Below are 15,732 nucleotides of genomic sequence, written 5' to 3'. Positions count from 1 at the left end.
CTGGTCCAACCTCTCAGTCGTCATTTCATCAGACAAGAGATCCTTTCAGCAGCAGGTATCCGTGTATCTTCAGGCAAAATGTCCGACATTCGCGAGATCGACGAAGTGATCCGAGACGCGAGAAGAGCTCTAGATCAGATGCCACGGGATCACCATGACAGGGCTGCCTATCTAGATGATCTTGGAGTCGCACTTGGAGACCGATTCTCCATAACAAGAAACCCAGCCGATCTCGAAGAAGCCATCAAAATTAGTAGAGAAGCTGTCAACATGACACCAGTGGATTCCCCAGACAGGGCTGGGCGCTTGAGCAATTGCGGAATCCGACTCGCAGAGAGATATTCTGTGATAGAAGAAATTAGTGATCTGAGAGATGCTATTATAATCATGCGGGAAGTGTTAGAGATCACTCCCAGCGATGATCCTGATAGAGCTATGTACATGAACAATCTTGGTACTGCGCTCGCCGACCAATACGCTCAGACTCGCAAAATGGCGGATCTCAACGAGTCTATCTACATTACTCAGCAAGCCATTGATGCAGCTGTAGAAGATTATTCGGACCTGCCCATGTACCTGAACAGTCTTGCGCTTCGTCTTGGGGATAGATATACGAGGACAGGAGACGGTGCCGACCTGGAAAATGCTCTGGGTATCATACGAGATGCCATCTACCTAACACCAGACGACTCCCCGGATCGGGATCTATACTTGAATACTCTAGTCATCCAGCTGGGGCGGCGATACTCAAGAACAGGGAGAGTGGATGATCTCCAAGAGTCCATCCGAGTTGCTCAGGATATAGTTGATACAACGCCATCCGACGATCCCGACCTGCCAATGTATTTAAGCAATCTAGGATTGGCACTTGGGGATCTATACTCCACAACTGGTGCAGATTCGGATATTGAAAATGCGATTTTTGCCTTCAGGGAAGCCATTGATCTGATCCCGGAAGACTCGAAAAAGCGGGCGATTTACATGCACGACCTTGGTAATCAATTTGGACGCATGTACTCCAAAACAGGAGCAACAACCGATCTCAAAGAGTGTCTTTGGCTTATCAGACAAGCGATCGATTTGGTAACGACGGATCACCCAGACCGAGCCAGTTGGCTTAGCAACCTTGGTGTTCGTCTCGGTGAGGGTTATTTGAGGGAAGACACCAGCGCAGACATTGAAGAAGCCATTCGAGTCACCCAGGAAGCAATCGAAACAACGAAAGTAACGGCAGACAAGGTCACATATCTATGTAACTTGGGGAATCGACTTGGGGAGAGATATTCAATGACCGGAGACACCGCGGATATTGAGAACGCCATTGAAGCTACAAAGGAAGCAATCAGCCTATCACCGGCCGATCCCGTCACGAACGCTATGTGCTTGCTCAGCCTTGGCAACCGATTCGGAGACAGGTACGACGTAGAGGGAACCAAAGCATATCTGGATGAGTCTATTCGCATTCTGCAACAAGCGGTTGATATGATGCCAGAGAACCACCTAGGCAAGGCTCTGCTCTTGAATAGCCTCGGTGTTCGACTGGCAGCCAGATATACCTCTGTCAACGCGACAAACGACCTTGAAAGCGCCATCGAGATGACAAGGCGAGCGGTTGAGATGACTCCAAAGATCAGTCTCAGTAGAGCGCTGTTTCTGCATAATCTTGGAGCATCCCTTGGCGATAGGTACACCAGGATGAATAAAACAGCCGACCTCGACGAGGCTATTCAAGTCGCACGGGAAGCAGTCAACATGACTCCAAGCGGTCACCCTAATAGGGCAATGTATCTGAAGGGCCTCGCAATACGACTAGGAGATAGATACTCCAGGGAGGGCGCAGGCTCGATGTCTGATCTCGACAATATTATCGAAGCGGCCAGTGGAGCAGTTAATGCAACACCAAGTGTCCACACAAAAAGGCCTGCGTATCTGAATAGCCTCGGTATCTGGCTCATGGAAAGATACAAAAGACAAGATACGAGGATCGATCTTGACGAGGCTATACGAGTTTTGCAAGAGGCTGTCAGCAAGGCGCCAGAGAGTCACCCCGAAAGGGCTAGGTATCTCGTCAACCTCGGCACCAGCCTTGATCACAGGTACGCGAGAACACGCGATTCTGCTGACCACGAAGGAGCTCTCTCTCAGTTCCAAACAGCCCTCCGTGACCCAAGCTCTCCTGCCATCGATCGCATAGCAGGTGGTATAGCAATTCTTCAGATCTGCAGCACCACTTCGGACTGGCAACAAGTATGCGACGCTCTAGAAGTTGCCGTCAGTCTCATACCAAAACTGACAGCGCGGTCTCTCGAAAACCCAGACAAGCAGCATCTGCTCGGCCAGGTCGTTGGCCTAGCCTCCAATGCCGCAGCGGCGGCTTTGAATGCTGGAAGCGGTCCGACTGCTGCACTGAAGTTCCTCGAGCAGGGTCGCGGGGTGCTTGCGACGTCGCTGGAGGAGATGCGGACGGATGTCATAGAGCTGCAGGCCAGGTATCCCGAACTTGCAAAGCGATTTGTCAGCCTTCGAGACGAGCTGGACCCTCCAGTCGCGCGTCATACCTTCAATCAGGATGACCACGGCGGGTTTAACCATCAAGCTAGAGCGACTCGGCGCTACGACGCCGGCAATAAACTCGATGAGGTGATTGCTGAGATTCAGAGACAGCCTGGATTTGAGGACTTCTTGGCTGCCCCGAGCGAAGCAGAGTTGAAGGCTTCTGCGAGCTGCGGTCCCATAGTCGTCATAAATACCAGTGAGTACCGTTGCGATGCCATACTCGTGGAGCAGCACCAGATACGATCTGTGCAGTTGCCCAAGGATATGGAGAAAGAAGCACGGAATCGTGACCCCGGGAAGATTGAGACCCTGGAATGGCTTTGGGACACGGTCGCCCACCAGATTCTCGATGCCTTGGGCTTTACTCAGCGTCACGATCCGTCGCTCGAGAAATGGCCGCGCATATGGTGGGTTGCCACAGGCATCATGACCAAGTTCCCACTTCATGCCGCTGGCCGCCACAACGACCCTTCCACTGGTTCAGCCAACGTACTGGACAGGGTCATGTCATCATACAGCTCCTCTATTAAGACAATCATACAGAGTCGACGACGTGGTCATGAAGTAGCTGCATCAGCCCCGGCCCAGGCTCTTCTCGTCGCTATGAAGCACACGCCAGAGCAGACTAGCCTTCCTTTCGCAGCCAGAGAGATAGAGGTAATCCGCGACTTGGTCAAAACGATGCAACTGGAACCTATCGAGCCAGGACAGCACAAGCATGACATCATGGCACACTTGCCGCAATGCAAGGTGTTTCATTTCGCTGGTCATGGTCATACAGACGGTCACGATCCAATGAGAAGCCGTCTGCTTCTGGAAGATGGAAAGGAAAACCCTCTTACAGTCGCGAATCTTCTTGAGATAAACCTCCGTAAGCATTTGCCCTTTCTTGCTTACCTATCTGCATGCGGGACGGGCCGGATCAGGGATAAGAGATTCGTCGACGAGAGCATCCATCTAGTCAGCGCTTGTCAATTGGCGGGCTTTCGGCATGTTATTGGTACTTTGTGGGAGGTTAATGATGAGCTGTGTGTGGATATGGCGAGGATAACGTATGAAGGTATGAGGGATGGATCTATGACCGATGAATCGGTGTGCGAGGGGTTGCACAACGCAACTCGACAGCTACGAGATCGATGGCGGAACATGCCAATGAACTCGGTAGCCAGGAGTGCAACTGATGGTGATCGAAGGCCGAGAGATATTATTGCGTGTGACGACGAGACCAGCCCATTGCATTGGGTCCCTTATGTTCATTTTGGCGTGTGATTTACTTCTTATTCACATTGTGACGAACACTTTGCATAGCTTTTATTTGTGATTGATGCAAATCCAATATTGGCTCAGCATTGCGCCTGGGCACTCAGGTCATGATCATTCAGCAGAATATCATACATGACGCTGTCAACTGGTATTCCTACATCAACTTCGTACTATTGCTGCTGATCGCACCAACCGTCCGGATTATATGTAGCCAGATTGTGAAACCCTGATTGTTCCCTTTGAAGCGCACTCAACTTCTCCTTCAAGTACTCCCTCTGGTTCTGATGAATCCTATCAAAACTCAAAAGAAAGGTGACAAGGAACAAAAAGTCCTCAACTCTCGCTTCGGCATCCTGTTCTTCGCCTGGTCCAATCGGTAGTGCCAACACGTCGGCCACAGTACTCGTAATCTCGAACAGCTTCTGCAGAATCCCAGATCCATGCAGACCTATACTCTCAACCCTCTCTAATCGAAGGACCACATTGCGGAGCTGAGTCGATAGTCGCTGTGCGGGGAAATGCATCGAGAAGCCCTCATGAGAGTTCTGCGGTGGTGCAGACTGTAAAAGGCCTTGAGATAATGCCAGCTGCCAGACGAGAATTCTCATCCATAACCGCGTGATGAACAGATCCACATGCTGAAGCTCCGTTAAACCCCAGCCACTCGATACCAACGCGTTATCCGTTTCTGCAGCATCAATCTCATCCTGGTCAAGTTGAGCTTGTTTATGCTCAATCCATGCAGCAGTCATTTCTGGAGCTGTGACCTGTGGATCTTGTTGAGCTCTCCAGTGGGCCAGAAACGTATCATCCAAGACGTGAAATAACTCAATCAGCCGATTGAAGCCTTCGTTGACGTGAGGAGGAAGTTCGTGGTCTGTTGCCGGGACACTCGGGCTGAGCGGAGGAAGAATAGCAGGATGACCAGCTACTATTGTGAGGAAACGTTCGTGGATGGAAATCTCGCAGTACAGACGTTGTCGAGTGGCTAATTCGTGGTCGGTTAGTGAGGCATCTTTGTATCGATCTAGGTCGAGCATTTGAATCATTGCAATGGCCTCTCGAAGAATGACAAAACTGCGGTCGAATCGCTTGAATGCCATGAGACAAATCTCCAGGAATACGCAGGTGACAATGCGTTTGACTGTCACTGGTAATCTCCCAAGAATACCAACTCCCATCTCGGATTGTCTATGCGCTTTGAAGCTCAGGTTCATGAGTTCTGTGATCCTAACCGGTGCTTCGCCTTCCGAATCCCAAGACGTTTGTGTCAGGTTGATAGTGACAGCAGCATAAGCGTACACAAGCGCCGCATCCTCAAAGCTTTGGTCCATCCCCTCAATTGCAGACACAATCTCCGAAGGGAGAACAATTGGATTGACGGGAAAAACAACGCGTTCATAATCGAGTAGCAGATTGAGAAAAAAGTCCGAAGAGTACGCCGATCCAATACTCGTCGGTATCGCATTATATGCGACAGGCGAAGGATCATCAGTCTGCGGAGAAGCCGAATTGGACCTTGCATCATCAGGCCTTGTCCCCTCTCGAATCTGCGCTACCAATCGCCCTCGCACAGTTGGTCTTCGCTTGGAGGTTGCAGCGGAGTAGACGCATGCCAGGTTGAGATGGCCACATTGCGAACACGGGACTGAGCCGTTGCATTTGACCTTGCGAACGCGACATGGATCGCAAGCTTTTGAGATTCTTCCGCTCATTGTTTGTTGATTGAGGAATGAAGTGATCGAGACGAGATGCGGAGTCGAGAGGCACGAGATTTATCACGCTAATGAAGTCTGTTGGTATAACCCCACATCGCCACATGCAAGCGAGCTGAGGTCTAGAGCCAAGCCTCAACTGGAGTATTTACTTGGGGTAGTTCCGGCATTTGATACGTCACAGAGTATGGAACGTTTTTGGGTAGATGCTTATATTGTGAAAAAGAATATCCTGTCCTGGTTATCTGAGTTGGCAGCCTAATGTTTCACCTTTTGGTTAGTAATCACCTACGCAGATACTTCACAGAACATGATAGAGGGCATGTTGAACAATAATTTATCTCTTCTCGTACTAGCAAACTACGAACCACTAACACTAACAATCCATTGACAATTATCATTCTAAACCATCTAAGAAGCACTGCTGTTCACCTTTTCAACGTACACAGCACTAGCCTTTTCCTTTCCAGTCTGGAACTCGGCATCAAGACGCTCAATCTGGGTAGTCTTGAACTGGCGAGCAGGAACTCCACGCTCAAAGAGAACATCGAGCTCACCATAGGTTCGGCCCTTGGGCTCAGGAAGACGGAAATAAGTCCAGACAGCACAGAGGAAGCAAGTTCCGGCCCAGAAGAAACCAGCCTTGGCACCCCAGTTCCAAGCAGAAGGGTTCAACATGCGAGGAGTGATGATGTTGGTCATGATTCCGACAATGTTGTATGTGTTTCGGGCGAGGACGACAGTCTTGGTTCGGAGACGGGTGGAGGACAACTCAGCGACGAGAGAGTAGCAGACGGGTCCGACGGTCGAATCGTAGGTGAAGGTGTAGATGAGAAGAAGAGATCCGATGGTCCATTGAGCAGCGACGTTGTCACGGCCAGCAAAGGCGACACAGCCGATGGTCAAGAGGAAGACGCACATGGCAAGCTGTCCATAGAGGTAGAGAGTTCGGCGACCGAACCAACCCATGAGGAACCAGGAGAAGACGGTACCGACAGCACCAATGGCATATTGACCAAGAGACATGGAGAAACTGTTCTCAACAGCCATACCGGCCTGCTGGTAGAAGTAGGTGGAGTAACCCATAAATGTAGCACCGCAGAGAGTCTGAATCATCCAGGTAACACAGACAATTTCAGTTCGGCGAAGACTGACACCCTTGAAGAGATCAAAGTATGAAGTACCAGCCTGAGCTTCCTTTTCCATCTCGTTGGTGTGAACCATCATGGAGATGGTCTCATCGGGCTTGAAGTCGACGTTGCTGTTGCGGACAGTGAGACGCTCGAGGGATCGCTTGGCCTCTTCGATGCGGCCGCGACGAACGAGCCACCAGGGAGACTCGGGAGCGAGGTAGATTCCGATGATGAGAGGAACAGGCCACATCCACTGCAGAGCAAAGGGAATCTTGTATCCCAACTCGTCAGTGCGAGTGACCATAGCGCGGAGAACACCAGAAGCGATGAATTGTCCGAGAACCCAGCAAAGGTTGACGTAGGTGGTGAGATAGGCGCGGAGATGGGTAGGGCAGACTTCGGAGGCGTAGGTGGTAGTGAGGGTCTGGAAGACACCCCAGGGAATACCGATAAAGATCTCTCCAATGAGAAGCTGAACCAGAGTCTCGGAGAAGAAGATGATGAAGATGAAACCGATGCAGCCGATCAGAGCACCGATGAGAGTCTTGCGATAACCGAAGCGATCAGCAATGATACCGTTGATGAAGAGACCGATGATTTGACCGCAGAGAGTTCCGTTGGAGAGACCAGATTGCCAAGCAGCTGTCAATTGATAGCTGCCATCAGGCTGCTCGACACCAAACTTCTTCTGGAATGGGGGATAAGCAAAGAGGTTGTTGAGGAGGACAACATCGAAACCCTCCATGATGATGCACAGGGAGAGAAAGATGGACCAGAGACAAGCTTTCTTGTAGAGCTTGAAGGACTGTATCAAGCCCATGTTGTGCTCAGCCTCAGTAGCAGCGGCAGCTTCATGAGCGACGTTCTCGTCGACTGGCACCGCGACGGGGGCGATGCCATTGTCAACCTTGTTATCAGGAGACATGGTGAGAAGATGGATCAGTGAAGAGTAGTAGACCTGAGAAGGTGAGATGAGAGTGATGATGATGATCTGGATGTGAGTTAGCGAGCGACACGCGACATCTTATAGTTGGTGATGGGTCAAGGAGTTGAAGCTGTCTTGAAGCGAAAATGATTGGAAAAACAAGATCTTGGTGCAGAGTTTGGACCAGCTGCTAGCGCAAAGGGATTGCTTTCGCGGGGTTGGCCGTGATTAGACCGGTGCTAGGCCAGAGTGGTCTAGAATCTCGAGGTAAATGAAGCCATGTCGGGCCGGGCTTTAAGCCACATTTGGAGGTTAACTCTATGGGGGAGGAGACTCAGGAGGACGTAGCAACATCGTTTAGCAGTGGAGGTATCTCCTCCCCCATGGGGAGACAATCATGTAAATCTGGGGTTCGCTCATCGGACCGAGCATTGACGCTTGAGACACAAACGTGGCGGAGATCAGCAGATGCTCGTGAACCATTGAGAGATGAAGACTAGGGTTTAGACTCTGGAGTTCTCGTCGGACCGGTCAAGAGCCAATCAAGATTCAGCCGTGTTCGTCGGTCCGAGATTGGGCCAATGGCGTTGGAGTCTGAGACACCATTGACTTTGAGACAAGGATGGGTTGCATTAACTGGCGGAAATAACTCGTCGGTCCGACCGAATGGTGCGGGGGAATAGAGAATCGTGATCTGGGGAAGATGAATGCGGGTGAATTACCATCAGACGATATTTAAATCCATCTCAAATCATTCTCTCCTCAGCATCGAGCAAGTTTGTCAATTAATTTGTTTCTCGTTTTATTTTCATCGTCAAAATGACTGTCAGCAGACGCTCAAAGCAATGGTGGAAGCAGGCCATCATCTACCAAATCTACCCTGCATCGTTCTGCGACTCCAATGGCGATGGCATGGGTGATCTCCAAGGCATCATATCCAAGCTAGACTACATCGCCAGCCTAGGCGTTGATGTCATCTGGGTATGTCCCATGTACGACAGCCCGCAGGTCGACATGGGCTATGATATCTCCAATTACGAAGATGTCTACGCTCCGTACGGTACTCTCCAGGATATGGAAGAGTTGATCCGCAAAACACACGAGAAGGGCATGAAGATTATGCTTGATCTTGTGATTAACCATACTTCTGATAAACACGCTTGGTTTGAAGAGTCGAGACTTAGCAAAGATAGTCCTAAGCGTGATTGGTACATCTGGAGACCTGCCAAGTACTCTCCAGAAGGTCAACGCCTCCCCCCGAATAACTGGCGCTCCAATTTCGGCGGTGGTAGTGTTTGGGAATGGGATGAGACTACCGGAGAGTATTACCTGCACCTCTTTGCAAAAGAACAGCCCGATCTCAATTGGGAGAACCCAGAGACTCGTCGCGCGATTTATGCTTCGTCGATGGAGTTTTGGCTCGACAGAGGCGTCGATGGCTTCAGAGTCGATACCGTCAACATGTACTCCAAACTCCAAGACTTTCCCGATGCTCCCATCACCGACCCGAAAGCCAAATACCAACCTGCCGGTCTTCTCTACTGCAACGGCCCTCGCATGCACGAGTTTCTCGGCGAGATGAACGAGATCCTTGAGCGATACGGGGCTATCACAGTTGGTGAACTTCCTCATACACCGGATCTGGAAAAAGTCCTTCGATACGTCAGCGCGAAAGAGAAACAGCTCAACATGGTATTCCAGTTCGACGTCGTAGATATCGGTTTTGGAAAGACGCATAAATACGAGACGACACCGAAGAATTATACACTTCCTCAGCTGAAAGACGCTGTTGGTAGAACACAGAGTCTGATTCAGGGAACGGATGCTTGGACGACTGTGTTTATGGAGAATCATGATCAAGCACGCTCTGTATCACGATTCACAAACGATAGTCCACAGTACCGAGTCGCAGGTGCCAAGCTTCTTGCTTTGCTGCAATCTTGTTTGAGCGGCACACAGTATGTCTACCAAGGACAAGAAATCGGGTCTGTCAATGCACCAAAGGAGAGTTACCCATTGGAGAACTATGTCGATATCGAGAGTTACCAGTTTCTCGATTTGGTCAAGGAGCGATCGGGCGAGGACGAACAAGAGATTGACAAGGCTTTCAACGCTCTTCAGCACTTGGCTCGAGATCATGCTCGCATCCCTATTTGCTGGAGTGACACCAAGCACGGCGGTTTCTCCGAAGCAGCCGAGAAGGCAGGCCAACCCGTCAAAGAGCCTTGGATGCAGGCCCATCCTCTATCACGAGAGATCAACGTCGCATCTCAGCTGAAGGATTCAAACAGCGTGCTATCATTCTGGAAGAAAGCACTGCACTTCCGAAAGGAGTTCTCTGATCTGACAGTGTATGGAGACTATAAACTTCTTCGAAGGGAGGATCCTGATGTTTATGCTTTTGTTAAAGAGTCCCAGGTTGATGGTTCCAAGGTTGCTGTTGTTCTGAACTTTACTGCTGAGGAAAAGACATTTAGTGCTTTGTCGGGTGAAGAGCTTGAAGTTAGTAATGCGAAGTTGGTGCCTGTCATGTCTACACATGCTGGAAAAGAGCAGACTGGTGTTTTATCGCCGTTTGAAGGAAGGGTTTACTTGGTCACTTAGTCAAGATATAGATATACAGAATACAAAGCGCGTGTTTCTATGCTACTGTAGGGGGTGTCTGATCTATTCGTCTGTCCATTTTCATCAAATGTGAGGTGATCTTTAAGTAGTCAGAGTTTAAGCTATGTCCATGATAAACTCGTTGCTGTATATGAGGATTCCCTTGTAAACCGTTAGGCTATCCTCAAACTAAACTCATCCAAGGTGTGTCTAAAACTTATGCCACCAGCATCATGGTGTATTTTCCCACGAGTCTCAGCTATGAGCCACCCCTATTCGCATCTACAAAGCTTGGCAGTGCTTGCTTCCTTGTGATTGTAACTGTGCGTACCAAAGAATCGTAATGACGCTAAATTATTGAGCTGGGGGAGGATTAACCACTTTCACGTGCTCGAGGAGTGGATCAGTTCTACTGGTGGTGCTATTGGTGTCTCTCCGAGCTAATATGTCTGCGGCGTTATCTCGGAAAGGTAGTTCTAACTTGTTAAGAAAAAACCCTACTTAGTAATGGGGCACCCACTCACAAATGCCAAAGCGAACAATCATTCAGGATTAGTTAGTTTGTACAAGGTAATTGAGTCAGTCTGTTATGTGAAGTCGACGGATCATTACTCGTATCAGAATTGCTCATGCGGAAGCTGTTCCAGCCAGGGGTGTCTGCGGAAGCCTCCATGATACTTGTTGGCTGTTGGTCGTTGAAGAGAGCTGTAAAATACCCATGAGCCAAAAAGCAAAACCAGCTGCGCCAACCGGCATCATTCCACATAAGTAAAAGCTCCGAAAGTTGAAGAGGCATGACAGCCGGTCATAGCGTACTTATATATAGTACAACCCCTCCTGAGATTGTTCCCTGGGTCGCGTTCCCAACTCTGCCGACAAACTACACTACCTTAAACCTAGCCCCTCACAAAGTAAACTTCCCAACGATCCCAGATGTCTTTGAACAACAACCCTTCTTCAAACTCATTTCAGAGTATGAGCCATAGTAACATGTCTTCTGAAACGGTAGAGACAGCGACTGGCTATGAGAACCGCCGCTCCACGTCTGCTGATTCTCCTGGTTCACAAGACCCAAGTCCATCTGAAGGAATGGCTAGTGTTACCCCTCAAGTTCATCAACTACTAGCGGAGATAAGGATGATGATTCTCCAACAGTTGTTGATGATCCGTTTGATAACGAGAAACGGCAAATTCTTTTCGATGCTATTGATAGGCTTCAAGCTTGGGGCTCCCACGAATACTTGGATATTCCACAGGTATGCCTAAACTCTCATGTTACTCTGGCGAATTCCAAGCTGATGATGCCCAGCTCGTCGTCGTAGGGGAACAATCTTCTGGCAAATCATCCTTGCTCAGAACATTGACTGACATTTCATTCCCCGTCATGGCTGGAATTGGTACACACTTTCCGATTCGGGTCGTTTCGCGCCGTACTGCACAGGACAGTAGGGAGCGATTTCGTATTTCCTTAGAGCGAGCACCACAAGATGTGAACGGCTTACAACGAGCTGATGCTGCCGCAGATAATTACCGTCTAGAGGGAGATACTTTGACCATGGATGCATCCAAAGCTGCACTTGAGGATGTGAGTGATTGCCATTTGATGGGGGTATATAGAGTGCTGACCAGTATTTTCAGCTCTCTGAGAACCATATCGGCATTAGAAAGGGCCAGGGCACAGGGGCAAAGAACTTTGTGCCGGATATTGTGAGAGTTGAACTTTCAGGACCTAACAGATCTCTTTTCAACATCTTGGATCTTCCTGGTCTCATCTCCTCAGAATATGGTGTCAATGAACCAGAGCCCCTTGGGACACATGAACTAGCTAAGCAATACATCTCAAGACCGGAAAACACTATAATGTAAGTTTTTTACCCCCACATGATATTGCCAAGTACAAAGCGCATCAAAGCGCAGTCGAAGACTAATCGTAAGCTAGATGCACGATACCCGCAACTTCTGACCTGGGTAATCAACGGGCCTATCAGATTTGCAAGGAACATATATCAAACAAAAGGCGACTCGTTGGCGTTTTTACAAAGTGCGACAAAGCGGACCGCGAAGAAGCCGAACGAGCAGTCAGTTGGCCCTCAAGTCCGGGCTGTATGGATCATCCTGGGGAGATTCTTACTTGTGAAATCGAAAAGGCATTTCCAAGGCTCGAGAATGATATAAATTCAAGACTCAAGGAGAAGCGTGACAATCTCAAAAACATGGGGGAACCTCGACTCAATGATAGCCAGCAACAGGAGTATCTCAACCGTTTCGTACGCCAGTACTCCTCCAAATGCACATTAGCTCTCAGACGCCCAGGATTACTTGAGTGAGAGACTATGGACCTGAGACGAGAGCTGAATGATATCAATACCCAGTTTGACAATGTCATGAGATGGGTTGGTGGGTTCTGGAGGTTTGACGATGAGGGCGTGGACCCGAGGGCCGTTTGCTCCAATTACGGAGCTTTCATCGACAAAAAACAGGAGCAGCCGGGAACGGCGCGACAAATTTTATTCCCGACCCCCAAACTGGAGGATTACACGGAGGAGTTGAAAGCAATCCCGGCATTTGAGGAGCATGAGCATGTCGAGTCCTTTGACAAGTTTGTGGATACAGTGACGAGCAAACTTCGCAGATTCGGGGCATCTCAGCCGCCTGGCGTGATAAACTCAGACATTTACCCTGTCATCTATCGAGTCCAAGTTTCCAAGTGGGGCTCCATAGCACAAGAGCACTTGGACAGAGTCAAAGATGCAATGAAGTCAAGCTATGAGGAGATTCTGCGATCTGTTTGCCCAGACTCTGAAGGCACCATGATTTTGCATCATGAGCTCAAATGCCGTCTCCATTCGATGTTTTGTGAGACATTGAACAAAACCAAACAAGAGCTGGATAGGTACTGCGAGCAAGAAACTCAAAAGGAGCTCCTTCAAACCACCAATAACGAGTTCAGGACCAAACTGGAAGCTTGGCGTATGTTGAGATACGCTAGAGCTTTCTACAAAGGGACCGGCGGTGAAGAGGCTCAAGACCTTATTTCAACCCAGACCTTGAGTACGATGTGGACAAGTATGGATCTTTCAAACCAAGGTAAAATGATGTATGATATCCACGATGTTTTCAAAGTATACTACGGGGTAAGGGTCGAATCCGGCCACAGTTGAAGCCCAGATTTGCTGATTAAATATAGATTTCCCTGGAGTCATTCATTAGTCATGTCACCCAAACCATAGTGGAGGGTTTTGTTATGGATAAAGATGGCCCTTTGATCAAGATGACGACCGAATATGTTCTCGGCCTTCCAAGACAGGAAGTCAGCGACATTACCAAAGAGGACAAAAAGACAGGTCAGCTAAGAGAGCAACTGAACAGTGATATTAAAAAGCTTGAGGGTGCTCAGGAGATTGCAAAAGATGTAAGGGTTAAGGTGGAGGTATTAAAGCGTAATTAATATTGCTTCAATTTGTTATCATTATAACCTCCATAGCTACATCACATAGCCTCTATAAAACTTCCTGAATTAATTCAAATTTCACACTCAACACTCACTTATGCACCTAGGCTTATATTATGAAATTGTCGATCCAAATGGCCAGTGATGGAACTACCTCCCATATAAGTATCTCTGTCCTCGATAACACCTAATAATGGGCCGGAGCTAAAACTCATGTGGATGTTGTACATTTGAGCGATTAGTCAGTGGACTGTGTTCTTAGGCCTTGCAGTACTTTCTGACATACTGGCCCTTTACTAAAAGCGCTATAATAATAAGTATTAGCCAGGACTAGAACCAGAAAGGTATTAATGCAAAAATAGAGAATCTGCCTATAATTAGTAATATATAAATAATTATTATAAAATAGTTACTATAGAAATTAATAGCTTCTTAGAGCTTTGCTTCTTTTATAATAAATACTTCTATAGTATTAAGACCTAAGAAATATATTATTAATATTATTTAAATTACCTAAATAGACTTCTAATATAATATAATCCTCTGACCTATAGCAGGGTCCTTATATTATAACCTTATAGTTATATTATATATATTCTATATTTTTTAGCCTATTATTAAAAATCTTTAATATAATTATACTCTTAACTATAATTACCTATATAAGATTATAACCTTAATTATAATCTTATTATAAGATTATAACTATAATTATAATTATATAATTACTACCTTTAGTATATAAATTATATTTATTAATACTTTTATAAATTCTAGCTTACTAGCTATTAATAAAACTTCTTTATATTAATTAAGCCTAATATATATTAAATCCACTATTAAGAGATATAATACTTTAATAACACTTAGTACTACGCCTTATATAATCTGCTAATAATAAACCTAGCATCGCTTCGTTTATGTAACGGTTAGGTTTCCAAACAGGTAAACTAGTCCATACTAGGTTTATATTTGCAGATAACGTAGGGCGTGATACTAAGCAATGCAAAGTATCACATCTCTTAATAATCAAGTAATATATGTTAGGCTTATTAATATAAAGATGCTTTATTAATAGCTAGTAAGCTAAGTTCTATCTACTGCTAAATAAATATATATATATATACTAAAGTGATTATATAAGGAATAATAAGTTCTCAGGTTAAATTATTCCTAGCGCGCAGCATTCTTAGCGCGCAGCATTCTAATATTTATCATTCTAATATAATAAGAGTATTAGTTAGTTAATATAAGTTAGGTAGGTCTTCTCCGGCAGGCACCTTATATAGGGTTTTTATAAGGTATATGTGACATAACCACTAGGGTTATAACATAATCTCTCCCCTCCGTTAGGTCTTATCCCTAAGACCTATTATCCTGGCCGCTAAAATCCTTTTTTCAGTTAGTTCTAACTTAACCCTTTTATTATTATATTGCGTAATATCTAACCATATTTCTAAATAGTATTCTTGCAAATCTCATTAATCTCGCGAGGTTAATAAAGAGCTTAAGTAAATTCGTAAGAAGTATAAGATTACTGCACTAGCTAATTCTATCTGCAACTTTAGAGATAAAGCCAAAATGCCTTATACTTATTGTTTCCGTGGGAATAAGCAGTGCGTAATATCTGCAGATTCTAGTTATTATAATAAGTATATCTAGAGTAAAAAATCCTATAATAGCATGTAGGTTGCCTCTTCTTGTAAGTTATTCTTTGCAGCCTTATTATCTATTTCCTAGAGTATTAACTTTCTTAAGTTATAACTTTAATAAAGCAGGAGAAGAAGTTAGAAAATAATAAGGATAAAGTAAGTAAGGATTTACTTAGGCTTTATAAGGAAATAACTGCCTTATAGTCCTGTTTAGCTGCTGCTGCTGGTTATTTATTGCATATTTGCAAAATTAAAACTAGAGTAAGAGAGAAGTATTCTAAGGCTACTTATTAGGGTTTATAAGAGGTAGAGCAATAAGATAACCTATTATTAATATTAGATGCTTATAAGAATGTATTAGTTAAGGACCTCTAAGTTAACTATGTCCTAAATGATATTAACTAGTCTGCCCTTAGTTTAGGGGATAATTTTC

At 46.5% G+C, this 15,732-nt stretch overlaps 5 protein-coding genes across 5 annotated transcripts; 3 read left to right on the top strand and 2 right to left on the bottom strand.

Annotated features, from left to right (window-relative positions):
- Positions 1-78: 78 nt before the first annotated feature.
- Positions 79-3,825, top strand: FOBCDRAFT_277657 (CHAT domain-containing protein; the record flags this gene model as incomplete). The annotated part of the gene is made up of 1 exon (XM_031189169.2): positions 79-3,825. The coding sequence occupies one exon, from the start codon at positions 79-81 to the stop codon at positions 3,823-3,825; it is 3,747 nt and encodes a 1,248-aa protein (XP_031036434.2).
- On the bottom strand, positions 3,814-5,541 carry FOBCDRAFT_228693 (uncharacterized protein). Its single transcript, XM_031189170.3, has one exon. The coding sequence runs from the start codon at positions 5,532-5,534 to the stop codon at positions 3,990-3,992; it is 1,545 nt and encodes a 514-aa protein (XP_031036435.2). The 5' UTR covers positions 5,535-5,541; the 3' UTR covers positions 3,814-3,989.
- A 314-nt stretch (positions 5,542-5,855) lies between these two features.
- On the bottom strand, positions 5,856-7,733 carry FOBCDRAFT_228692 (general substrate transporter). Its single transcript, XM_031189171.3, has one exon. The coding sequence runs from the start codon at positions 7,590-7,592 to the stop codon at positions 5,946-5,948; it is 1,647 nt and encodes a 548-aa protein (XP_031036436.2). The 5' UTR covers positions 7,593-7,733; the 3' UTR covers positions 5,856-5,945.
- A 615-nt stretch (positions 7,734-8,348) lies between these two features.
- Positions 8,349-10,241, top strand: FOBCDRAFT_228691 (glycoside hydrolase superfamily). Its single transcript, XM_059609789.1, has one exon. The coding sequence runs from the start codon at positions 8,412-8,414 to the stop codon at positions 10,194-10,196; it is 1,785 nt and encodes a 594-aa protein (XP_059467727.1). The 5' UTR covers positions 8,349-8,411; the 3' UTR covers positions 10,197-10,241.
- Positions 10,242-11,129: 888 nt separating this feature from the next.
- On the top strand, positions 11,130-13,644 carry FOBCDRAFT_204837 (uncharacterized protein; the record flags this gene model as incomplete). Its single annotated transcript, XM_059609143.1, has 7 exons — positions 11,130-11,239; positions 11,308-11,452; positions 11,506-11,781; positions 11,835-12,058; positions 12,136-12,463; positions 12,569-13,330; positions 13,384-13,644. 7 exons carry the CDS (start codon positions 11,130-11,132, stop codon positions 13,642-13,644), a joined length of 2,106 nt encoding a protein of 701 aa, XP_059467726.1.
- Positions 13,645-15,732: the final 2,088 nt, after the last annotated feature.

The sequence above is a fragment of the Fusarium oxysporum genome, chromosome VIII (genome assembly GCF_013085055.1).
Source record: "Fusarium oxysporum Fo47 chromosome VIII, complete sequence".
In the NCBI taxonomy this organism is placed as follows: domain Eukaryota; kingdom Fungi; phylum Ascomycota; class Sordariomycetes; order Hypocreales; family Nectriaceae; genus Fusarium; species Fusarium oxysporum.
This window is presented reverse-complemented; position numbering and strand designations above follow the sequence as displayed.

Excerpts from the sequence above, each read along its gene's own strand:
- FOBCDRAFT_228693 (XM_031189170.3), bottom strand. The coding sequence starts at position 5,534 with ATGAGCGGAAGAATCTCAAAAGCTTGCGATCCATGTCGCGTTCGCAAG.
- FOBCDRAFT_228692 (XM_031189171.3), bottom strand. The coding sequence starts at position 7,592 with ATGTCTCCTGATAACAAGGTTGACAATGGCATCGCCCCCGTCGCGGTG.
- FOBCDRAFT_228691 (XM_059609789.1), top strand. The coding sequence starts at position 8,412 with ATGACTGTCAGCAGACGCTCAAAGCAATGGTGGAAGCAGGCCATCATC.